Raw genomic sequence first — 26,345 nt, forward strand, 5'->3', positions numbered from 1 at the left:
TGGTGGTGGTGGTACTGGGGATCATATGAGTTTCACTTTTTGTTCATAATTGACATTTTGTTTACCCTCTTTATTTCTGTGTCCCTCTTCAATATCTGGTGGGTGCTCTAACCACTGTGGGTCAACTATCGTAGGAGGCTCACTGCACCAGAGCAGGCACTATTTTTGGTTCTTTAAGATGCCCTTAGAATTGTAGTCTAATTGTGATAGCTGTGTAAGATAGGGCTAAAGATTATAACATCTGTTCCTCTTCTGCATCAGTACTGGTAAGTAGTGAGACCCCTCAATCACCCCAGTACACTAGTTTTTTGAATGTTTCTAGTCTCTGGAGCTTTTCATTGTCAGGGAGGAGCAACTTTTTATTTTGAAACAGTTTCAGATTTACAGAATAGTTTCAAGAATGATGCAAATAACTTTTATATACTCATCATCTAAACTCCCCACTGTAATTAACATTTTGCCATATGGCTTTAAGTTCTCCCTGCACACACACACACATACACACACAAACGCAGACACACACATGCAATTGCTGTTGTCCTGAACCATTTAATTTTAAGTTACAGACATGATAATCATTAAAATACTTCACTCTAATACAGTCTCCTTAACTCCTCCCATGACATTTAGTGTGTGAGAACAAGTGTGTGCACATCTCTCCTCATTATCTCTTAATAATTATCAAAATCAGGAAATTAACAGCTGCCTCTGAAGTCTGGATGTTTGTCAGTAAGCATGTGAGAGACTTTGTCTCTTTATCTCCCTGTTAGTTTTTCTCTGCATCTTTCAGTGATCTCACTTCTGCTTGTGCTATTTTTTGTAGTCTATTTCCTTGCTTCCTCTCATGACATTTAATGTGTGAGAATGAGTGGTGTGCACATCTCTCCATCATTATCTCTTAATAATTATCAAAATTAGGAAATTAACATTGGTATAGTACTATTATTGAATCTACTGGCTTTGTGTCAGTTGTATTGATTGATTGATTGATTGTACCAAGGATATATTCCAGGGTGTTGCACTGATCTACACATTCCCAGCCCTTTTTAATTTTTCATTTTGAGACAGGGTCTTGCTAAGTTGTCCAGATTGGGCTTGAATTTGTACTTTTCTTGCCTCAGCCTCCCAGAGTGCTCAGATTATAGGCATGCATCACCACACCTGCCTCTAATAATAATCCTCCCCAGTGCTGTGTTGTGCTATGGATTGGACCCAATGCCTCATGCATATTTGGCAAGCACTCTACTAGTGAACTATACTTGTAGTCCCATCTAATAATATTCCTTATAAAAAACAAAAAAGTGTATTTATTATTACTTTTTTGCTCTTAGATCCCCAATTTAAGACCAGACATTGTATTTAGATGTCATATAGCTTTAGTGTCCTTTAATCTGGAATGATTTTTCTGTTTTTCTTTGTCCTTCACTACCTTGACATTTTTGAGAGTACAAACTATTTATTTGTAGAATGTTCCATAATTTGGGTTCCTCTAATCTTTGTGATTAAATTTAGGTTATACAATTTCAGCAGGAACTCTGCTGAAGCACAGCTAAACGGGTGGGCTATAGGCAAGAGTAGAGACTTCAGCCAGGCTGCAAGTAAAGCAGAAATGCCATCTCCATGGGCAGACCCAGTGTACTGGTTCTCTCTTTGTCCTACTTTTCAGAATCCTCTTAGTTGCTGGCACTTGTCCTCGCTTCTGGGCCCAGCTTTCCTATGGACTTGGTCTCCCTTCCCTAAGAGCTTGCTGCTGTCCCAGTGCCCCAGGCCTCACCAGGGGGCCACAACAGGCATAGGCCCAGTTCTCACCCTTTGCCTCTGCAGCTCAGCAGTCCTCTCCTGAGGACCAGGATGACCAAGATGACATCAAGGTGTCTTCCTTCATCCCGGACCTGAAGGAGCTGCTCCCCAGTGTGAAAGTATGGTCAGACTGGATGCTTGGCTACCCAGACACCTGGAATCCTCCACCCACAACTCTGGATCTGCCCTCACAGTGAGTTGGCTTGCCTGTTCTTCCCATGCTATTGACCTTGGCCTACCTGTACTCCTGTAACTCCCTTCCCTGTTCTGTTCTTTTCTTCCTCTCACCAACAGCCTACATGTTTCCCCAGTCCCTCCTCATTTGAGTTTTGGTTTTCCCTTTCTTGAACACCTTCTTTGTTATCTGATATTTTACATTATTTTGGCCTACTAGCTAGTCTGATGCTCCTTGAACTCTCTCTTTCCCTTCCTCTACAGTTTGCTCTCTGTTGTTCTTTGTCTTGTTCTTGATGTTGTCATTATTTTTGTTCTTCATATCCACCATTTCTGCAGCTGCCTCTGAAGTCTGGATGTTTGTCAGTAAGCATGTGAGAGACTTTGTCTCATCTCCCAGTTAGTTTTTCTCTGCATCTTTCAGTGGTCTCATTTCTGCCTGTGCTATTTTTTTGTAGTCGATTTCCTTGCCCTCTCTCATGACATTTAGTGTGTGAGAAGAATGAGTGTGTACACATCTATCCTCATTCACTCATTCCCTGTCTTCTCACCTTGCCTCTTTCTCCATCAGTCAGTGTTCATTAGGGGAAGGTGTGTTGGTCTAGGAGTATGAGCATCTGCCTGTATGGTCTATGTAGATCTGTTTGTATGACTTTTTTTTTTCTTCTTTTCTTAAGTAGTGGTAAATCATAACCAAATTTGCCATCCTATTTTTATGTTTATAATTCAGTGGCATAAATTACTTTCACAGTGTAGTACAACCAGGTATGTGGCTGTTTCTGGGTCTGGATCTGGGTTGTGTCTGACCCTGACTGTCTGGATCCATTGTCTGTGTGTATCTGTGAGCCTTTGTGTCTTAGTGTCTATCTGTGCAGAGTGTGAAGGTCTACGTGTTTATATCTGCAGGATTCTCTATCCAGAGACCTTTCAGTGTGCCTGCCTATGGCTGCTTGTGTACAAGGTGTGATCAGAATATATAGGGCCAGGGATGTAGCTCAGCAGCATAGCACCTGCCTGGCAAGTGCAAGGTCCTGAGTTCAATCCCCAGTATCCCCCCAAAAGAATATATAGTTCATGTTTAAATTTTTTAAAAATTTATTACAAGAGAAGACATTGCTATTAATTCCCTAAAAATATTCACCCTCTCTTTGAACACAGTATATTATTCTTGCCACTTTCTGAAGCAGTTCTAGAAGTCCTCCTTTGTCTTTGAGTGTTTTTAAGAGGTATTTAAAAAAAATATATATATATACACACATACATACATATATATGTATATATATATTGAATGCTGCTACTGAGTCCCATCCAATCAAAAGGCAAGCTTGTGAAAACATTACAGTGTGTAATGTACGCCTTATTTACTGGATCTAGCACTCTGTGTGTGACCTTTGGCTTTTCCCCAAAATCAAAACAACTATGAAATGTAAACGTTTTAAATCAATTCAGGATGTTGAGGCAGCCATGACAGTGCAACTAAAGATACTCACAAAGAGAATTTTTTTGTCTTTTAGTGTTAAAAAAAATTTCCCATATTTTCTGATCATGCCTCATGTATGTGTCCATGTGATCCATCTGTTGCCACATGTTTTGTATCCATTTGTGTTACAGCCATATTTGGGTCTATTCACATTTGCTTCTCTGTGTATTCTGTCTCACTGCAAGGCTCATGTCTCCCCATAGAGCTCTGTTTCAAAGTCTGGATTGATGTAAATCTGTGTCTTTAATCCCATCCCTGTCTATGTGTTGACTATTTCTTGTGAGAATGTAATATTTATGTATGTTCCTGAATGTTTGTGTCTCTACCCGTGTTTGTCAGTGACCATGTTGGTTCCTTTATGTGTTGGTTTGATTGTCTCTGTGTGTCAGTCTGGGTCTCTCTTCAAGGGTGATTCTATGAATGTGAGCTTGCCTGTGTGCCTGCCTCTGTTGTCTGCCTTCACTGGGTGTTTGTATGTCTATATCAGGGCTCAATAAACTATAGCCCACTAAATAAGAATGGTATAAGTTTTTAATTGGTTTAGAAAAATAAAAAAAAATACTATTCCATGACTTGTAAAAATTATACAAAAGTCAGATTTTAATGTCTGTAATATTATATGGGAACATAGGCATGCTTATTTATTTACAGTTGGTCTGTGGCTGGTTTCACACTAGAGCAGCAGAGTTGAGAAGTTGCCACAGAACCACAGAGATCATATGACCTACAAAACCTAAAATAATTGACCCACCTATTAATTACAGAAAAGGCTTGCTGACTTCTGATCTTGTATCCTATTTGCTGTGTGTGTTCAGTTTGTGCTATAGTGTCTGTACATATGTGCGCATAGGTTATATCTCTGTTAACTGTGCTATCTCTCTTCCTCCTATTCCTTTTCTCTCATCTCTATCTCTATCACTGCCTTTCTTTCTGTCCACCCCTTCTGTTTCTCCTCTCTCTCTTCCTCTACTTCCTATACACACATTCTCTGCTTTGTAATCTCTGGTAAATATGTCCACTGAAAGTTTCTTCAGATTGAGTGTAGAGTGTACATGGTGTTTCAGAGCAAAAAATCATACCCAACACCTCATTATTCATCTTGAAGGCTCTGCTTTGGAAGCAGCAAAATACTGGAGGATAAAGTGTGGAAACCTTGGTGCTGCAAAGGAGTGAGGAAGGGAGTTTTTCTAATATAGTGACCAACTGTGTGTATCTCCTAGACTCATGAGTGACCCACAGAGGAAAGGCTGCAGCAGAGATTTCTGGTCAGCAGTTTTTGTTTTTATTGTTTTATTTTGCTTTGTTTTTGGTACCAGGGATCGAACTTGGAAACTTGCGCTTACAAGGCAGGTGGTGAAACCAGTGAGCTAAATCCCCAGCTGGTCAGCAGTTATTGATCTTTCTATGTGGGCTATGTAGTCTTGATTCTACCCCCAGCTTTTACCCCAAGGGTTACTGAACTGTTACTCCCTCTCATCCCAGTTCTATCTCTATAACCATGTGGATAGTGCTCACAGCTTTGGACAGTTGCACCTTTCCTGTGAGCCCCCTCTAGTTTTCCAAAATGCATTCCAAGCTGAGGCCTCATGAGGTGGGATTAAGTACTTGAGTTGGGCAACTGGAGCCATGCAAAGGAACCAACTCAAGACCTGTTGGTTAGGAGACAGTTGTTTCCTAGTAGTGATCTCTAAAGAGTTAACATGTGGAGCCGAGCCTCAGGCTTTCCAAGTTATTAATCTGTAATATGGACTAGGCAATTGCAATTTTGGAAAGAAAATGCTAGCAAAGAGCTCTGCTCTCTGAAATATCTAAGACACTGCTTCTGAATATGTGCAGGAGCCACTGAGTAGTCCCTCCTTCCTCTTAGGGATTGGGAAATAGAATATCTGTCCTGGAGCTTGGCCCTTCCTGAGTCACCTCACCTCACAGCCACAAGTTCCTCAGATATGGTCCACCCATATCCTGGGCCATCAGGTCTGTTAATTCTTCTACAGCACTTCTCTCTTCATCTCTCCTCCTTTTCTCGCTCATTTTGGCTTTTGGAAGTGAAAAGCTGGAAATGGAAAGCTCACACAGGAAGTGCTAGGCCTCATTTGCTTGTGATGCTGAGTCTCTTTTCCCTTTGGATGCTGCAGCAAATGGCTTGTTGCCGGCTCTGTGAGCTGCTGCCCATCTTTGGGCAAGGGCTCAATCTGCAGCTGGGCACGTGGTCCAAGCTACAGCCAACCCTAGCTGGGGTAAAAAGCAGTTGGGACACTTGAGCATATTTGCTTTGTCTTGTCAGGCTTTTCTTCACAAGGGAAAACAAATCTGACCCAATAATATATTGATTCTAATTGTCCAGTAAATTAGTTTGTGTGGCCATAGATACCACTTAGTGTCTTGTGAATCCAGGTAGGACATAAGAAATCAGTGTGATCAAGAATTAGGTCCCCTTCTGGACAGTCTATCTCTACAGTCAGATCAGCAGCTGGCTCTCTCTGGAATGCAAGTTTAAGTAGAAGGGAGGGGCTCTGCTGCCTCTGGGTGAGACCTCAAGGCTTGGTTTTTAAAGGAATATTGCCACTATTCAGGAGAACAGACCTGATTTGACTTCCACTGAAGGTAATCCCACTTCATAACCTTCAAATATGAGCATTGGAAAAGTGGAATACAAATTTACCTTTGTGCTTTCTAGTTACTTGTATTATAGCCAACTTCCTATATTCTCCAAAAGTAAATACCATGGTTGAAAGATTGTCAAGTTGTGGTGGTTCTTTAGATTTCAAACGTGTTTTTGTACCCACTGTAATCTTCCATATAGGGACACTTTTTCTTTTAAGGCCATAGGGAATGACATACCCTCAATAGTTCTGTAGATGTTAGAATTGTAAACACCTGGCATTTATAGGGTCCTTGTCATGATGCTCATTTGAAGGGTTTAGGAATATCCTCAAGGTAGTAGAAAGGAAATGGGTTCCACTTGATGCCTCTCCTTTGCATGTTTTCATTGGCCATTGCCTGCATTTATTCTCTGCAGACAAATTTCTCTGATCCTGAGATAAGGTTAACTAGGTAGTCAGTAGTTCTACTTGGTTTTCCTTCAGAAACTTCACTCCTAAATGGTTCTGCTGACACATCAGACCCTTAATTTGTATTACTCCCTTCATTTTCTCCCTGTCTTTCATGTGTTATCTCTGTATGGGTAGAGAATCATTGCACAGCATCCTCCACTGTCCTAGAGGAATTCCAGAGCTCATCATTAGTCTCCTTTGTTCTCATTTCTTTGCCCATACCTTTTCTTCTAGTCCAGTCTGCTTTTCCAAGGAATTAGCAGGCATGTAATGAACCCTTAGGATGATGATGATGGCACTGGAAAGTGACAAAGGAAAGATTGCAGGACCATTTATTTCTTCCCTCACAGTGGCACCTACTAGGTTTGTGTGCTGGAGTCAGTGTGTAAGTTGACTTTGCACTTGTGTTTGTAGGTATAATAGGATAGCTTCATATCCCAGGAGGTTTCAGGTATAGAGAGGAATGAATAACAGGATTCAGAAAGTGGCTTTGTCCACTGTAAAAGGGAGTAGACTGTGCTTGTAGAACAGACTGTGGTGCTTGGAAGGACCATCTACTTAACCCATCTGCTAGCACAGTTTCTACCACCCTAGTCCTCCTGTGATAAGGGACAGGCAGCTGCTCCCAACTTTACCAAGTGAACATGAGTTAGGATATAAATGACAGCTGATGGAGAGGTACAAAGCAGCAGCAGGCTTCCACGAGCCTAAGCAAGGATACCTCTTACATCCCAGGACTTTGGGCAGTGTCGTGGCAGTGGGACAGTCTACCTCATTTCACAGACCCTGCTGAAGCCAGATCTTCCCTCATCTTGATCTCTAGTTCTCAGTAAGTGAAAGAGTCAGGGGACTTTGAGAACATCCAAACCTAGCCCAGCTGTGGCAGTTGGTTTATTGCTTTCAGCTGGTACTTGAACCCAGGTCCTGGTCTTGGAGGCTTTCCCAGGTTTAATCCCCAGAGCTTTCTCTGCAGCTGTATGACACTGCGCTGACCCCGAATGAGGATAGGAAAATAGAACCAGTGCCAAGCCAGAGTCTCTTTTTCATTTGGAGTCTGGCTGTCTGCCCATGACCAGGGTTACATAATGGGAAACATAGCTGGGGCTCTGGAGAGCCCGCGTTTCACCAGGCTGCCCAGACCTTCGCATTCTGATGCTATATATCTTCCTAATTGTAGTTTGGATGCATTTATCACACTGTTGGATTGGTGTACTGTTAAAAAAAGAAAAGAAAAAACCTCTACAAATTCCTGGACTTGCTCCTTTTCCATGGCTCGTCCTATGTAGTCTGCAGAACATGCTGAAAACGGCTCATAGGGAGTCTTCTGAAGTACTGTCATATAGGGAGAAATAGGGATGTGTAGGGAATAAGCAGTAAGCTAATTTACTCAGGAAGTCTTTGTGTGTTGACCTTGTAGATGAGATAGAAATTCTTGAGTTAAAAAACTAGCTAGTTCACTCACCCTCATGGGGCAGCTCTGAAGTAAGTACTGATCCCAAGTCTAATCAGCACCCCTTCAAGGACGCTTAATACGTCTTTCCAAAAGGGCATTTTCAGAGGTCACTAAGTAATAGTCCATCAGCACTTCCCTGAAGGAAGTGGTAGTGACTGTGGGAAGCCCCTTTGCTACCCTGGCTCCCCACCCAGTCTCCCTGGCTCCAAGTTGGGGCGCCAGTGCTACAGCCTGGCACCAGGGGGTTCCTCTTCCTCCAAGTGCTGAGTGCCATACACACGTGATCTCTCCCACGGCAAGAGCTTCTGTCCCCTCCCCTCCTCCCATAGGACTCCTTGTGAGAGGAAGGGGTGTTGGCCTAAGGCTCCAGTCTGACCCCAGCAGGGTACAGCAGCTGACCCCAGGGAGAGTACTTTCCAGCTCAGGGCCGAGGTTATTTGGGTCCAGTGTGTGCTAAACTGAGAAGACGTGTTGGAGTGGTTACAGCTAAAAGTTTGGAGAGGCAGGAACCGTGAGAATCCGCACCAGGGAGGCCACCAAGGGCTCCACTCATGTCGTGGAGATGTCAAGATCCCCTAGGGGCTGCTCTTTCCCAAAACACAGTGCTGATGGGTTTAACACACTATAGTGATGCGTTGGAGACTATGCATAGGAGTGTGGCATGGGAAAATTGAAATCCAGTAAGGCTCTGACCTAGATACAGTTTGGGGACGGGATATAGTAGAGGTACTCTGGTACCTGGAATGAGGAATTATAACCTGTTGTGGGCCTGGAGCTTTATTTAGCTACACTGCTTAGAACAACAGGAAGCTTATGTCCTTGCAGTAGTACAGGATTACTGTGTTCCAGAATTTGATTTGCCCTGTTGGGCAGAGTTGATTCAGGTCTGGGTACTTTTTAAAAGGCTCAAGTTGACTTTTTATAAAATAGGACTGTAGTAGGGATCATCTTCAACTGGGTCTTATATTCTTTAGTGGTCACCCAATAAACAGTTCTTATGCTGAGGATTATATTTTTGTTGTCCATGACCTTAATCCTAGAAACAGTGTTCTCTGACTTCTTTGGATCATGAGGGCATCTAGTAAACACTCTGTAGTTCCTAAACCTCAGAGAGGGAGCTGCATAGATTTCTTCCCATATCCAACATATTCCAGGGCGTATTATAGTACCTAGCACTAAGGTACTAGAACCATTTCCTTATCCCGTGCAGACAGGCTTGACATTACATCTTGACTTTCTAAAGGAGTATCCTAAGCCATTTTAAGCCCAAGTATTATTCTAACTTTATCAGACTTGTTGGATTTAGGTCCATTTCTGCTGTTAGGTGCTCACCTCCTCATGTTTTCTCCAAGGAGGTAAGAAATCCTCCAGGGCAGTGATGGGCTTATGTTGGCCACTGAACAAATGAATTGGAGAGGTGTGGGCATTAAAAGGGAATTAAGTTTTCAAAAGCAGATACTACATATTTTAGGAGAATTTCTGTTATGATCTTTTGTCTTTCCCTTTTATGGATGTTGTCCATGGCTTTCTCTTTTTCAGCTGCTTTGTGCCTACTTTCTGTACAATCTTTGGCTATATTTCCAAATCTCCTCACCCGAGGAACCAAAAGACCCAACTTGTTTCCCATCTGTACTACTTCTCTGATCTTCTATAGCTCTGAAACACAATGCAGGGCTTCTTCTCACTCAACTCTTTCCGGGTTTGTTCTGCAGCTGTGGAGTTTGAATGTTAGTGTTTAAACAAGCTGGTATTACACAGGAAATGGCCACCTCCACAGGCCCCTGCAGGCTTGTAACATGGGGTCATTGTACTTGATATTAATCACCAGTCAGCCTGTTCCCCCAGTAAAAATAAGAAGGAGTGTGTGAGTACTTAGTCTTCCTTAGTCTTTCCAGAAAGAAAGACTGAGTCCTGGTCAGACTTTTCCAAACTGTCATTGTTCCTTGGCTCCATCCAGCCTAGTAGAGATTTCACAGGAGTCCTAACTAACCCCTTCCCTATAAACCTGGCAATTCTTCTTTCTTAGTTCTAGGCAAGGAGGCATATTGTCATGGTATAACACGCCTCACATATCTCACACCTTAATCTTTCAGGGCATGTTGTAGTTTATAACATATCCTATGAGAGATCTCTAGAATTTTAGAAACAACAGAAACCCTGGCCCACCTTAGAGCAGGCCTTCTTAGTTCCCTAAACTGAAGCGACTTTTCTTAATGCTATTTGCAGAACTAACCTCGGCCTGAAGGGTTAATCTGATTCCCCAAGTCAATATCCCCCAAACAACCAGCCAAGAGTGTGTGTTAGTTCATTTCTGTGAAATGTGTTTCCCCAGTCACCTGGGCTGGCCTGGGCTGCATTGTATCGGCCAGCAGCTGCACTGCACTCAAACTGACAGCTACATTAAACCTTGGAATTCTGAGGCAATAAAAAGTAAATTAACTCTTATTTTTTTCCTTCCCTAGTGGAGTAAGTGAATGTATGTCTGTAGGGAAGTGAGTGGGTCTTGGTTCTGAGTTTATACCTCTAACTAGTCACTACTGGTCTGTCCCAGGCTAGGATCTGGTGTTCAGACTCCAGTTAAGGGTCTGCTTTGCTGGTGTGTGGTGTATTCTGTGGGGTTGGGCCCATGGGTCACCCTGCAACTGCTTATCCTTGTGCATTAATCACATCCCAGCTGCTGAGACTCCCTTGCGACCATTCTGAGAGTCATAAATGGGTTTATTGAGCACAATTTCATGTTCTCTGGCTGCTTTGTGTCTGTTTGGGATGAGTGCACCCTAACTTTAGTGGGATTTTGTGGGCTCTGGGAACTTCCTCAAAATATAAGTTGAACCAGAACAAGCCAAAAGGATTTGACTGAGCCCACAGCACTCTAGAGAGTCTGTAGAGAATCAAAGGTGATTTGAGATTATCAGGAAAACCTTTTGGGGAGTCATTTCCCAAGCATTTCCAGAAGGTTGGGAGCCGTTTAAGCGCCTCATAACTAAGAATTTGATTTTGGTTTCCTCAGCCAACACTGAATCCTTAGGGTCTAAGGGTTTCTGTGGGGTTGAAGGTTAGAAGGCACTCTGGTTGAAATAAGAAACTATAACAGGGAAAAGTTAGCTTTTCCCTTGTATTTAGGCAGGAAACTCTTGTGTTCATCCATGTAACTGACCTCGCATCCTAAAGGCTTGATTGGGGTAAGCCGAGGTGACATTGCCAAGGTTCCAGAAATTACTTCATGCCCTTGCAAATTTCAGTTTTGAGTTCAGGTATCTTACCTGTATTTTCAGAGCACCTCTCTGTTTCTTTAGTATTAGTTTCCTGATATTCCTCACACCCACACTGCTGTAGAATCACTAGATGGCCCAGGGATACCGATGTAATTTTGTTCATGTCAGTGGTGCTCAGTGAGATGAGATAACTGATGATATGAAATGTCACCTGAGCTTGGACAGTCCCACTGAGATAGCAAAAGAAAGCAGCTACTCAGAATCAGAGTTCAAATACAAGGTTGGGCTGAATTGACCAGGGGAGAAATGACCTTTCATTGAAACATTTTATGTATTCCCTTGGTTCTGATCAGTCTCACTTGACCCTTGGACCACTTTTATTTATATTTCTGAGTTGGGAACTTGTGGTACTTCCTATGTCTTTTGGCACTAGCAGCTGTCTTACAAAATCAACACTAGGGTAGGAGCTCTCACTTACCTTATTTTTGTAGTGACTCTTAAGGTTTTGGCACAAGGTGGGTGGTAATGGGCAAAAAGCAGATGTGGGCAGGGGTCCCTAATGGTGGCCAGCAATCTCTGGGAGGAGTCATTTTTGGTTTATCTGAGCCTTAGGGGACAGGAGAGCATGGTAATGAGAACCACATGGTACCACATATTTCTTCATTTTGGATCCAAGATGGTAGGGGTGGGAGGATAAGAAAGGGTTGTGGGGCCTCCCACGGTGGCAGCCATGGGTAATTTTCTGCCACCTCTCTCTGGATGGGGATGCTGCTGCTCACATCCTCACCCTTCCCCCCACTTATTTCCTACTACAGCCTTAACCTGCACAGCACTAGCCAGGACCCTGAAGCCAAGAATTCAGCTGGAGACTTTTCACCTTCTTCCTTCTCACTGTCGTCTTTCCTGTTTATTTTCCAAATTGCTGCTCTGCAACTGAGCAATGCCTGTTGGCCAAAACTCACTAGTGCTGTGGGATCAGACTCAGGCAGTGGGCTCAAGTGGCCAGCAGGGCACTGGGGGAGGAAGTGGGGAACTGGAAGAACCTCCCAGTGTGTCTCCCATGGGCAGCACTAACCTCGGAGGCGGCCCTGAGCAGCCCTATCACATCCGGTGCTTGTCTCTGCAGCCGGGACTGGAGGATAAACTATCAGAGCTGTGGGGCAGTGCATCATTCCTCTTATTATTTTCTTCTCTGCAGATGGGGTCGTGGAAAGTTCAGTTCCTTTTAACCCTCAAAGTTCTGTTTATTCTACAGCTGGTAGCCTGAATGCAGCGTTTCCCATTACATCACAAAGGGGCTCAGGCAGATCTCTGCACAGAAACGTGTTGCAACTGTTTATTTTTTTCCATATTTAAACATTTCTGACAGCCAAACCCAGCTGAGCCAAAAGATGGAGCTTTGTGAATGAGTCTGGTTGTCAGTGTCTGTGCAGAGAGGCTTTAGAAAACTCTCATCCCTCTGGTGGGTGATTCTTCTCAAACATGTTCTTTTTCCTGGGTAAAGCCTGTGAAGTGAGTTACTTCTGCAGTACACATGTGTTGATTATGTGCTGTTGTGTGATTAATGGAGCTGTGTTCCACCTGGTTCCCAGGACATTCTTGAAAACAAGATGTTTCATTTCATTGCCTTTTCCTAGTGCAGTGATTACAGTAAATAAACCAGTGCAACCTCCTTCCACCTGGAGCCAGGCAGGGATTTCCCATACCTCTTCCCTTACCTTCTCCCTTAGCATCATGCCCTCTCTTCCACCATCTCCCAAAGGTTCCTAGTCTCTAGGAAAAACAAATAGCTTAGGTCTAAGGCCCCCCTCCATCCACTCAGGAGTCATGCATAGTAACTCCCCTGGGGAGATTCCAGACTCTACAACTCTCAACTTATTTTCTCTTCTGTTCTACCTCTTGAACTTAATTGTGAAGCTTTCTTTGTAGTTCTCCTGTGCATTTTGTCCATTTTGGAGTAAAGCCTAGCATCCAGAGGATATTGCCTATTCCAGATTCCCAGGTGGACTTCCTCTGGGGGAGAAAGACAAGTCCATAAATTTGGCAGGCAGTGCATTTGACCACAATTTGAGGTATCCCTGGGTAGGTACTCACCAAAGCAGGAATTTGAACCCAAAGTGGATGAAAACATCTGATAAGTAGTAGAGAAATGAACCCTCTTATAATTCTATTTAGAATTCAAATGAGGAGAACCAAACTTTACATTTAGAGGTTTTCTTCTCACGTTCAACTAGGGCTTAATGATATGCGTTCATGAAGACTAGCCATCCTGATTTACTTAGGACTTGGGGATTTGAAGAGATAGGATACTTTGAGCGCTGAAACTGGGACAGTCCTAGAATGTCTGGTAACCCTGAAGCTAACCTTCTGTAAGTGAGAGAAAGGGAAGGGCATGGGATGGTCAAGATAGCACTGATAGTGGTTCATCTGCTGAAATATTTGAGAGTTTTACCTTCTTGGGTGGATCTTGGCAGGCCAGGAATGAGGTTTTTGTTGAATCTGTGCTTTATTGGAAGAGATACCTAAAGCAGTGAAAAGGGAAAACCCACATAACTTTTCACAGTGTTACTGGACCCCATGTAGCTGTTCATTGCTGTATGGCATATCCTTGGTTGCTCAGGAGGGAGAAATTCTGGGAGTTGCCTCAGCCACTGGGTATCTAGAGTGTTTTAGTAGGCATCTCAGCACATTGTCTGGAAAGGGGACAGGACCTGCATTAGGCAAGTACTTCTCCAAATTCTTTTTCCTCTCTGTTTTGGATTTTAAAGCTCCCCCTAATCAATATAAACTTTACATAGAGAGAGACTCATATCTAGATTACTGCCATGGGCAGTTTTGAATCCTAGTATTTTTGGTATGATTTCTTGGCAGCTGCCATCCTGGACAACTTTTGCTGCAAGTAATCTGCTCACAAATGCTAAGTGTACTTTTACTGGTCCCTCTTTAGACCTGCTCTTCTTTTCTGACCTTATTTTTCACAGGGTTGCTGTGGATGTATGGTCGACGCTGGCTGATTTTTGTAACATACTGACTGCGGTGAATCAGTCTGAGGTGCCACTGTACAAGGACCCGGACGATGACCTCACCCTTCTTATCCTGGAAGAGGATCGGCTTCTCTCAGGCTTTGTCCCCTTGCTAGCTGCCCCTCAGGACCCCTGCTACGTGGAGAAAACCTCGGATAAGGTCAGCACCAGGCCAAACATCCCTCCTCATTCACCCCTCCTCTTAATTCTCCAGACTTTTTTATTCTTGGGAAGTTTTCTGTGCAAACGGAACATGATTAAGTCATTGAGAAGGGTGTTAAGGGAAAATATCGACCTTTTAGCCGCTGACATCCAGCTCTATGTCCTGAAAAAAAAGCCCTCTCAACTTCCTTTGGTGTGTGTGTGTGTGTGTGTGCGCTCGCTGGCATGTTGTATATACGATCATTTCCTCACTTGTTTAAATAGTGCAGCTTGTGTTGGCAGTGCTCTCACTCAGCTCCAAATGGTTTGCATCATGCTTAAAGCACCCTCTTTCCTCCCTCCTCCTTCTTCCCCCAGCCACAAAACTCTGCACTAGGAAAACAGCCAGGGCTTTTTCCCTTCTGTAAGGAGGAGAGTGATAAATAGGTGACTAGAGAGAAGCAGACACCGTGTGTTAACTTACAAAAAAAGCTTTTAGGAATATGAAGCATTCCTCGCTGCCTGGTTTCTATTTTCCTTCCTCTAAGGACTGTGTTTTAACCTGAACTTTTTTTTTGGTAGAGGGGGGTGTCTGTCAGTTTATATAAAACAAAGCCCATTCCCTGTTGTGCTGAAGAGGACTGTGGTCTCTGCTTAACAATTGAGTCTTTAGCCAGGCGGAGAGAAGGGCAGTCTGGGCTGCTTCACTCTTCTCCTTCGAGAGACACTCAGCTAGGAAAGTAGTAGCCGCAGACCTTGGGAACAGAGTTTCCTGTGCTGAGACAGGGAGTACCCTGTGTCTTCTCTGCGGAGTCCTTAGCATCACATCCCCATGGGAGAAAGTCCTTTGGGTAGGAGTCCACAGATGGCTACTAAAGAGGAAGTCTTTTGACCTAAAGGGAGTGTACACCAAAGACAGAGAGAGATTTTTTTTTAAAAGTCAGTAAAAACTAAATTCCAATCTAGGTGTGTTAGTGTATCCTTGTATACCTAGCCACTGGGAAGGCTGAAGCAGGATTGTAACTTCACAGATGGCCTGAGCAATTTACTGAGATACTGACTGAGCTGGGTGTAGTGACACCTGCCTGTAATCACACAGCACTTGGGATGTAGAGGCAGGAGGACTGCCATGAATTTGAGGCCTGCTTGGGCTGCATGGATTCAAGCCTAGCCTGAACTACATAGCAAGATCTTGACTTAAAAAAAAAAAAAGGAAAAAGTTTGAGAATATATCTCAGTAGCAGAGGTTTTGCTGTCATGCACAAGGGTCTCGGTTTGATCCCCAACAGCACCAAACAAAAACACCTAAATTTCAACATGAATGCAACTATGAGAATTTATTATTGACTATAAATTTTTAAAAACTTGTTCTCAACCTTTATTCATTGTAGAAAATTTGCAAAACACAAAAATTATATCTAATCCTATTATCCAGAGTTAACATCACTGTCATTTTTACAATCATATTTACTTTGAATATACATACACATTTTTTTCTTCAACAAAACTGGTAGTAGTGTGGGCTGGGATTGTAGCTCAGTCATAGAATGCTTCACTAGCATGCACAAGACCCTGGCCAACTGAGCTGATTAGTATGGATGTGTCCGAGAGACTCTTTAAGATCACTCTCCCTGCTGAACTCTTGGCCCTTTAGAAATTTGAAGAAGATAGACATTGTCCCCAAACTTCTACTAAGAAGTTATAAGTAAGGTAGTAACTCAAGGACTAACCCATAATAGCAACATGAACAGTTTCATTGCTGGTAAAGATTAGGCACATTTCTGGTCTAACTTAGATGCTCATTCAACAGATATTCACTGAGCACATATCAGCACACTACATGGAACATATAAGGCAACTATTCTAGTCAGAAAAACTGTGGCATAGAGATGTCAATAACAATACATTTTTGTTGAGCTAGTAGTAATCCAGTTAAGACATTGCTTTATGAGCATTGATTTGACACTTAACATATCATTTCCCAAGCATATTGTATGGAACTCTAGTTTGGTAGGTTCTGAATCTTTGTGGAAAAAGTTTTCTGTTATGACCATTTGTATATAAGTAGTGTTAAACAGAACTCATTATTGCAAGACCTCTTAGATCTTTTAACATTACAGTATACATTACAAGAATGATAGTCTTTATAATCTTTGCCAAGCTTGTTTCATCCTTGATCTTTTCGATTTACTGAACATCTTCAAGATTAATATTCTGAAGTTGGGCATGGTGGTATATGCCTGTAATGCCAGCACTCTGGGAGGCTGAGGCAGCAAGATCACATATTTGAGCCCAGCCTGGGCAATTTAGCAAGATCTTGTGTCAATTGAAAAAAGGAAAAAGAAGAGAAGTCTGGGAATTTAGCCGAGCTCTGGACCTGAGTTCAGTTCCCAGTAGAGGTGGTGGTGGCTGGGGGTGGGGGTGGTATTCTGCCTAAAATAAAAAATAAACATTAGTAGAAAAGAAGATATAAGATGAACAAGAGGGGAAAACATTATTTTTGGGATTATAATAATGAAGTTAAAAATTTTCAGCCCCTGAGCTAAGCTCTTTATACATTTTCTCACTGAAACCTCAATTACTTTATAGGTAAATGTGGGGAAGTGATGAGAACACTGTTTTAAAATAAAGTTCAGGTTGTGTTTTTTAGTTTCAAAATACTTATTTGTTTTGTTTTGTTGTTACAGAGTCTTGCTTTGTCAGGCAGGCTGGCCTTGAACTCCCTGTGCTGCCCAGGTTGGCATCAAACTCACAGCAATCCTTCGGCCTCCCAAGGGGTGGGATTGCAGGGATATACTACCCTGCCTGGCCAAAAATGCTTATTTGAGCTTAATCATTAAGGCATGTCTGTAGCCCCTCTACTTGAACATGGAGGCAGGAGGGCCTCTTCAGGACAAGAATTCAAAGCTAACCCTGGCAATGTAGCACAACCCCACTAAAAAAGAAACTTAGTGATCATCTGTAAAATATATACATATGACTGTATAACTTAAGGATATGCTATTTGTTTGGGTTTTTTCCTTTGGTATTGGGAATTGAACTCAGGACTTTGTGCTTTTGAGGCGGGTGGTGGCACCGGTTGAGCTAAATCCCCAGCCCTATTTGTTTAATTGTTAATCACTTACTTTTGGAAGTTACTGACTTCTGTTTCATGAACAATATCATCTCAGGCAGTATTATACACTAAATCTTTGCATGTATCTTTCATTAATTCATAAGAATCAACTTTGCAAGCGTAATTACTAGGTCAGAGGAGATATGCACATTTTTAAGACTTCCAGTGGATAGATCCGATTTTGCCCTGCAAAAAATTACACCAGTTTAAATTGGCAAATATGAGAGTAACTTCCTCACCAGTCCTGGCTTAATATTTTGTAATGCTGCCAGAGATGGACAAAATATATTATCCTAATTGTTTTACTTTTTATTATTTGATTACTAATAGCATTGTTTTATTGTTTTGTTTTTTTTTTGGTACCGGGAATCAAACTTAGGTCCTTGAGCTTGCAGGCAGGTGGCGGAACCACTGAGCTAAATCCCCGGCTCCCTTTTTTAAGTATAATGTTTTTATCTATATGTATTGGTATTGTATTTATTATAAATAATTGCCTTATGTTCTTGGTCCATTTACCATTGGAATACTCATCTTTTTTCTTAATGACTTAGAAAAGCTGTTTATGAATGACTCTTGAACTTTTTTTGGTTATCCTTGTAAAATAGATAACTTTGTGGAGCTTTTCTGTTAATTTTTAATTTTGGGGGGTGGGTACCAGGGATGGAACTCAGGACCTTGTGCTTGTAAGGCAGGAGGCGGAACCACTGAGCTAAAGCCCTGGCCCTAAAATTTTTATTTTTATTGTATATTTTGCAGTATATAATGATTACATTCATCATGGGGAGTTGGTACATGTACGTAACACATCTTAATTCTTTTTACATCCCTTTCTCCTTCTCCCCCTCACCTTAACTTTGTTTTTATATTGAATGAGATGAGAATTTTGAGAAATGTAGAAAGGAGAGGTATAGCACTCTATGCAGACAATAAGAAATATCCTTTTGTTGTATCATTCAAGGTAAGATCTTTTTTTTGATTTTACCCTTTGAGAGAGTTTCTCCTTCTTACACTTTGCTAACAATTCATAGATACCTAAAGGAAAATCATTACCAGCCAAATATTCAGAAATAAACTATGAGCTATATCTGTTTCCTTCTCTGTTCTGCCTGTTTGATCCAAAGAGTCTGGGTAAAGTTAAACTTAATAAAACTTACATAGTATTTTGAGAAGTCCTCTGGTGTATTGCAGGAAAACATAAATTTAGGCTTTATTTAAAAAAAAAAAAAAAACTTTTCCAACTTTAGGTATAATTAAAAACCCTTGTGTAATGATTCATTTCACCAGCAGTCCTCTGGCACTGGCCATTGTGTATTTCTCTCCACTCACCTCTTTGTTGCCGTCACCTTTTTTGGGTTCTTTCATTTTTATTTTTTTATTTTTTAAATTTTTTTACTGAAATTTGTTTTATTTACATGGTGTAAAACTTTCAATAACAAGAAATTATCATCATAAATGATACTAAATAGAGTAGAAATACTGCCATAATTGACAATTCACTAACAAAATATGCTCTATGATCTATTTCATGATTTTTCACAAGAAAGGCTTATTTAAATGCATCAAATATTCACCTTTATGAGTGATATACTCTTGTCTTACTCTTCTGAATGGATTCTGGAAGAAAGTTGTGAAGATAATGATGAATCTGCAACATTCCATACCCACCAGGAAACAGTATGCTTGCTTGATTCTTTTATTCATCTTGGAATCGATTATCTTCAATGACAATGGTTCTTCTAGGATAGGATTCCACTTCCACAAATATATACCAAAATTCATATTCACCATTCTTTGGAGTCTTTTTCACTCCCACATGCACTGTTCTTTGCTTCCCTGGCTCAGATCCCTCAGTGTAGAATTTCACACGTGTGTGTTTCAGCCCATCTTTTACATATTCGATAAAACTGACATGATGCCTTCAACCCCATCTCGTCATCTCCCCATAGCCTTTAACAGGCTCTCCAAAGAAACTTATCACCTGTAGTGCTGATTCCAGTGAGCACCACTATTAAGTAGGAGCAGTCTTGTCCAGCTTCTTTCACTTTCTGAGTCGTTGGGAAGCGGTTTCCCCTCTCTGACCTCTGAAAACAGATACTTGCTTGCCGCTGTTCTCTGCTTTCTGGGGTCGCAGTCCCTGTGTCCAGATAGTTTTCTGGGCGGCTTCAAAGATTGATCCAGGTCGCACCATTTTCTTCTGCTCTCAAAGCCCCCATCTCAAACTGGGCTCAGTTGTAAAGCAAGCTTTTGTTAAGTACAAAGTGCTGCAACAACAATCGCCTCCCAGAGGATCTGTGTAGCTTCTCTGCATATTGTACAGCTCGTAAAAAAGTACAAATCTTGTTCAAAGAAAACTTCCATGTAGTGACGATACTAACTATAATCAGCAAAGATTTACCACCTAGCTAGACATGTACTGAAATTCACACATTTGTATTACAGGAGCTTTAGGTTTATGTTGACAAAAAGTCTCCCCAAAGAACGTTCATCTTCCTTTTGTCCTCTTATTATATGAATTAAAATGTCCGGATTACCTCCTGTGCTGACATTCTCACCTTCCCAACCATATTTTCACAAAGCAGCCTGGAAATCTCCAGTTCTCTCACATTTTTATGAATAGTTTATAAATGTATAGAATAATTACCATTTGTGTTTAATCTTTCAAATTAAATCAGTTACTGCTTAATTTACAAATCTAATTCTCCAAATCTTGTACTTATGACCTTGCTGTAGATAGGTCATTAACTAGATATTCTTTTGTTCTAAGGTAGGAATTCTCAGACTTTTGCATTCTTCAAAACAAAATTACAGTAGAGACTTGTTAAAACACCCGTTTATAGACCCCACCCTGTGAGTTTATGATTGTGGGTGTAGAGACAGAAAACCATATCTAACAAGTTCACAGGTCATGTTAATAGTCTGGGTTTCACACATTGAGAACCACTCCTTTTAGGAACTTGGCTGCTGAAGTTGTAACCGTTAGGCAAAGATTTGGGCCCAGGTAAAAGTGAAGATTCCAGGTATAAGTAATCTTCCTAATTCTGTCTTTAATTTTGAAATGCAGTATTACATTAGATATCTTTTTTTTTTTTTTTTTTGTACTGGGGATTGAACTCAGGACCTTACACTTCTAAGGCAGGCAGTGAAACCATTGAGCTAAATCCCTGGCTAGATATCTTTTTTAATAAATGTGAATATATATATGAAAACTCAAATGTCTGGATAGCCTCCTTTTCTAAGAGTATCCTGATCTGCACAACTAACAGCTAGTGTTTATCATGTGTTTAGTAATGTTTTAATACTTTACGTATTTCATTTAACTTTCACAAAAATGCCATGGGAATTTGAGCTATAGGAAATAGCTTCCACAGATGACACAGATAGAAGTGATAGAATCAGTTGTGGGCAGTGCATGTCCAGGGCACACAATCTTAGTTAAATATAAATAAAATAGTAGAATGGTTTGAGCAAACATATTAACTTAGTACTTCCAGTTCTCCTCTTGACTTTGACAGTTTTATTTTCACTGGAAGCTTGATTTCTCACCAGAAGCTTAGAAACTGTTGACCTGGTTTGAGGGAGATCATCTGATCTCCCAGAATAGTTCCTGTGGATGAACAAAGAAGTAAAAGTTCATACAAATGGAAAAGGATAGTTAGGTTAAATTTACCCACATCTTTCTCTGGGTTGGATGTTCTTCAAATTTTGGCATGTCCTGGATTCTAAAACACCTTTTGAATAAGTATTTTGGTGGGGGGGAACCAACTAGATTTTTTTGGTGGGGGGATCTGAGAGTGCTCTAAAAGATGCTGAATGTACTCAGGATGATCTGTATTCTGGAAGTGTGTCCAAGGGTGTTTTTTTTTGGTTTTTTTTTTTTTTTTTTTTTGAGACAGGGTCTCACTATGTAGTTGAGACTGACCTGGAACTCACTGTGTAGCCCAGGTTGGTCTTGAACTCACAGTGATCCTCCTGCCTCAGCCTCCTGAGTGCTGGGATTACAGGCCTGAGTCACTATGCCCAGCAAAGGGAAAAAATCTTAAGAGTGATGGCGAAACCTCTAAGGGCCAGAAAGTCAGGACAATGTCCTAGACTCTAAATTTGCAGGCAGAATTGCAGATACATGGATGGTGATGCTTGGGGGTGTGTGATGGGGATAACTGATAGATAAAAGCCTAGAAATCAGTTATGTAAGCATGTGGACCTGACTGTACATCCACATATGTACTTGTAAGCAATCTACCATATATATTTCTACACTTTATAATTTTAAACATGGTGTTTAAGTGTGAAGTACTGTCTTATTTGTTTTTTGTTTTTTTTGTTTGTTTTTGGCTGGTTTTATTTATTTAATTTTTCAGTACGGGGATTGAATTCTGGTCCTTGCACTTGCGAGGCAGGTAGTGGAACCACTGAACTAAATCCCTGTAAGTTTTAATTTTTATTTTCCTAATTAATAAAGAGCATCTTTTCATGTATGTATTCACCATTCATACACAGATGTCTTACAATGGAGTTACAGCCCAGTAAATCCATTGTAAGTTGAAAATGTACTCAGTACATTTAAGATACTGAACACAACACAATACACTGAAGAATATCAGGTGTTTTTTTATCAGTCTGGAAAAAGGATCAGAATTTGAGATATCATTTCTACTGAATGTACATTGCTCTCACACCATCATAACATCAAAAAATTGTAAGTTGAGCCATCATAAATTGGGAACTTTCTGTATCCTTGTTTGGAAAATGTTCAAATCTGTTGGCCTTTATAAAACACTGGTATTATTTTAATTGCACTGTAAAATTTCTTTATATATTCTGGGCATAAATACTTGTCAGATATATCCTGTGAATATTTCTTACAGCCTGTAGTTGGTTTGTTTGTCTACACAGTTTTAAATAGCAAAAAATTTTTTGTACCGGGGATTGAACTTGGGACCTTGCACTTGTGAGGCAGGCTGCGGAACCACTGAGCTAAATCCCCGGCCCCAGCAAAAATTTTTATTGTGATAAAGTCCAGGTTTTTAAGTTTTTCCTTTGCCATTAGTGACTTTTTGTCTTAAAAATCTTTGCTTTAACCAAAAAAAAATAAAAAATAAAAAAAATAAAAAAATAAAAGCCAATTGTGGTGGTGCACACCTGTAATTCCAGCACTCAGGAGGCTGAGGCAGGAGGATCACTGTGAGTTCGAGACCACCCTGGGCTACATACTCAATTCTAGGTCAGTTTCAATTACACAGTGAGACCCTGTCTCAAAAAACCCAAAAAACAATCTTTGCTTTAATCCCAAGGTCATGGAGACTTACTACGGTACTTTTAGTGTTATATTTTATTTCTGTTTTCATCTTAACTAAACTCCTCTTTTTTTGCTTTGTTTTGTTTTTTTTTGGTTCCAGGGATCAAACTTGGTCCTTGCACTTGCAAGGTAGACAGAACCACTAAGCAAACCCCCCGACCTTTTAAACTGGTGTTCTAGGACTAATAATTAGCATCCTCAACTTTTCAGAATATTTTTATAGTCAGTATTGCCTCTCAGTACACTTCATACCTTATACTTCTCCTTCACACTTCACAAATACATTAACCATACTATCCATTTACTCATTCATCCTTTGTTTTCTGCAGTTGTTTTCTCTTTTAGTTTTCATGTTATACACCTTGCTGTTAATGGTATTTCTGTTAAAGTTAGTTGTATTTTAAGTAAAATACAAATAAAAGAAAAATATAAACTTGATATTTTAATCCACTTATTTATTGGTATTCTTCATTCTTTTCTATAGATCAGGTTGGCCAATAACAAATCCTTATAGCCTTTGTTTATCTAAAAATGTCTTTTTTTTTAATCTTTGGTTTTATTCGTCTTATGTTTATTTGTTGGGGATTTTTGTTATGGGGGTACAGAATTATGGATTGAGTATAGAATTACAGATTGAAAGATTTTATTTTTTTTTCTAATACACTTTCACGACATGGTTCCACTATCATTTGGCTTCCACTGTTTTGCTGTAAAAGTTAGCAGTCAGTTGTTGTTTGTTTGTTTTGGGGGGGTTGACAACAAAGTCTTGCTATATAGTTCAGGCTGGGCTCAAACTCACTATGTAGCTGGGGGTGGTCTTGAATTCACAGTGATCCTCCTGCCTCAGCCTCCCGAGTGCTGGGATTACAGGTGTGCACCACCAAGTCTGGCTTGTGTGGCCCTCTTTGTTTTTTTGGGAATGGGGTGGAGACAGGGTCTCACTATGTAGTTGAGACTAACTGGGAACTCACTATGTAGCCCAGGTTGGTCTCGAACTCACAGTGATCCTCCTGCCTCAGCCCCTGAGTGCTGGGATTACAGGCATGCATGTGTGGCCCCCTTTATAATGTTTTGTTTTTTGTTTGAACTGCTTTTGATCTTTTACTTTTCAGAAATTTGATTGGGATATATATTAGTTCTTTTTATATTTATCTTGCTTAATGTTCACTGAGCCTTTTGGATCTGTAAATTGACCTTTTTTTAACCAAATTTGGTCTGACTTTTAGGAATTATTCTTTTTTCTGCCCTAATTACCCTATCTACTCTTTTTTTTTTTTGACATTCCAATTAAATGTATATTAAATTTTTTAAAATATATTAAATTGTTAGGCTCTCATTTTTCCTTTTCATTCATTCATTCAATTTATTTATTTATTTATTTATTTATTTATTTATTTATTTATTTATTTTTGAGATGGGATCTCATTAGGTAGTTCAGACTGACCTTGAAATCAAAGTGCTCATCCTGCCTCATCTTCCCAAGGGCTGGAATTATTGGCAAGCAGCACCATTCCTAGCAAAGGGTCTTGTTTTTCCTGTTTTTTTCTCTCTATTCTTCAGATTTTAAATTTCTATTGGTCTTTGTTGAAGTTCACTCTCCTTCCCCATCCTCTTCTTTTTCTTTTACTGTTCTGGAGGTTTTATCCTAGACCACATGCATGCTAGGAGAGTACTCTACCTCTGAGCCACATCTCCGGACTCTTCTGCCATGTAAATATGCTATTAAACTTATCTAGTGACATTTTAATTTCATTATTTTATGGTTTTCAGCTTGTGAATTTCTATTATGTTCTTATAATTTTCATTTCTCTACCGACACTTCCTATTAGCTTACTCTTTATGACTATATTTTAGAGCTGGATGTAGCTCAGTGGTAGCACATTTGCCTGGTACACGTGAAGATCTTTATTGTACCCCCAGCACTACCAGGAAAAAAAAAAAAGGTCATATTTTCCTGTAATTCTTTGAGTATCTTTCCCATGAATATTTTGGACACATTTATATTAGCTTCTTTAAGGTCTTTGCTGGCTAATTCTAAAATCTGGGCCATCTCATTATCAAAAAGGATAGTATTTTCTTCTTTGTATCTGATAATTTTTGTATAAAAATCAATGGAATTGTGTACTGTAGTTCACAGAGACCCTAGGTCCTTCCTATGGACAGTATTGTTTTTTTTTTACTTTGTTTTGTTTAGCATTTATTTAAAATTTCATTTTAGGTGATAGTTAAATACGGCCTGATCACTGTGAACTTCTGTAGATTGTTTTTACATGTTACTAATGAAGATAATTAGAAACCTAAGATGTCTTCCAGACCTTCCTCTGTAGTTCTTGTTTTAGGCTTGGTCTTAGTGTCTTTTGATATAGACAGATTAAGTTATTTTAGGGTGTGTCCCTTACTAAAGTATGGCTTCTCTACAGTCTCAGCTGGTTGCTCAGAGTCAACAATGGCAAAAATCTCTTCACTCTGGTAGTGTTGGACGACCTCCAGCTCCCTCATCCCTACCTGTAATAGCCACATTCCATTGTCAACCTCATCTGTACTCTAGGAGGCCTCTGGTGATATTGGCCATCATGTATATACTGAAGACTCTCACCTGCATTCTTTCTTTCATCCCTTTCTTTGCACAACTTCTTCCTGTCCTTTCTCTTACTCACAGATTCTAGCCACAATAACTTATGTTCTCTGCCTCAACTCAGCAGGACCACCGTAATTTGTTTAGGATTAAGTTTTCTATGTCATGTATGGGAAATTACCCTCAAAACAAAAGACTGAATGATCACAGATTCACTTAATGAGTTTCTCTTCTCTCAAGGATAACAGTTATGCACTGACTAAAAAGAAGTTGCCTCATTTCTTTTATAGCTATCTAGGGTGGGAGGACTAGTCCATTAACAATCACTCCGTGGTGTTCAAAAGGAGTTGATCAGTCTTTACTTTTTTTTTTTTTTTTTTTTCCAGTCTTTACTTTTTAATTACAGGAGTGATCCATACTTTGTTATAAGAATAAGGATTAGTGCAAGTCCCTTCTTTTTAAAAATAGTTGCTATTAGCTGGGCGTGGTGGCGCACGCTTGTAATCCCAGCACTCGGGAGGCTGAGGCAGGAGGATTGCTGTGAGTTCGAGACCAGTCTGGGCTACATAGTGAGTTCTAGGTCAGTCTCGACTACAGTGAGACCCTGTCTCAAAAAAAAAAAAGGTTGCTATTAAGAGTTTGATAACTGGGCTGGGGATTTAGTTTAGTGGCACCACACCTGCCTCACAAGCACAAGGTCTGGAGCTTGATCCCTGGTACAAAAAAAAAGTTTGGTAACAATCCTAGACATACACAAATAGTAATATTTTTTTCATAAAATGAATATCATATACTATAAATAAAAAAGTATTTAACTTTTTAAGTATAAAAAAGTATTTAACTTTTTTCCTTTTATTATTAGTGCCTGTTTTATAAAATACTGGACTTCAAAGTGTGTAATAACTTTTTTCCTTAATTTATCTTAGAACTCTTACTAAATCCATAATATAAATACATCATTCTTTTTTAAGGTCTGTCCTACTCCATTATAGAGATATGGTGTCTTTTATTTATTCATCC

General features: G+C 40.4%; 1 protein-coding gene and 1 pseudogene across 2 annotated transcripts in view; one reads left to right on the forward strand and one right to left on the reverse strand.

Moving 5' to 3' along the window:
* Window positions 1-26,345, forward strand: part of Smg6 (SMG6 nonsense mediated mRNA decay factor) — a 234,931-nt gene that overhangs the window by 104,277 nt on the left and 104,309 nt on the right. For both annotated transcript variants that reach the window (XM_010642132.1, XM_010642131.3), the window contains 2 exons: window positions 1,825-1,993; window positions 14,157-14,358. In XM_010642132.1, the coding sequence (XP_010640434.1) occupies window positions 1,825-1,993; window positions 14,157-14,358 (371 nt within the window). The remainder of the gene's footprint in view (window positions 1-1,824; window positions 1,994-14,156; window positions 14,359-26,345) is intronic.
* Window positions 16,638-25,249, reverse strand: LOC117285837 (annotated as a pseudogene).

The sequence above is a fragment of the Fukomys damarensis genome, unplaced genomic scaffold (genome assembly GCF_012274545.1).
Source record: "Fukomys damarensis isolate Sample0158 unplaced genomic scaffold, DMR_v1.0_HiC HiC_scaffold_13, whole genome shotgun sequence".
Taxonomy (NCBI): Eukaryota; Metazoa; Chordata; class Mammalia; order Rodentia; family Bathyergidae; genus Fukomys; species Fukomys damarensis.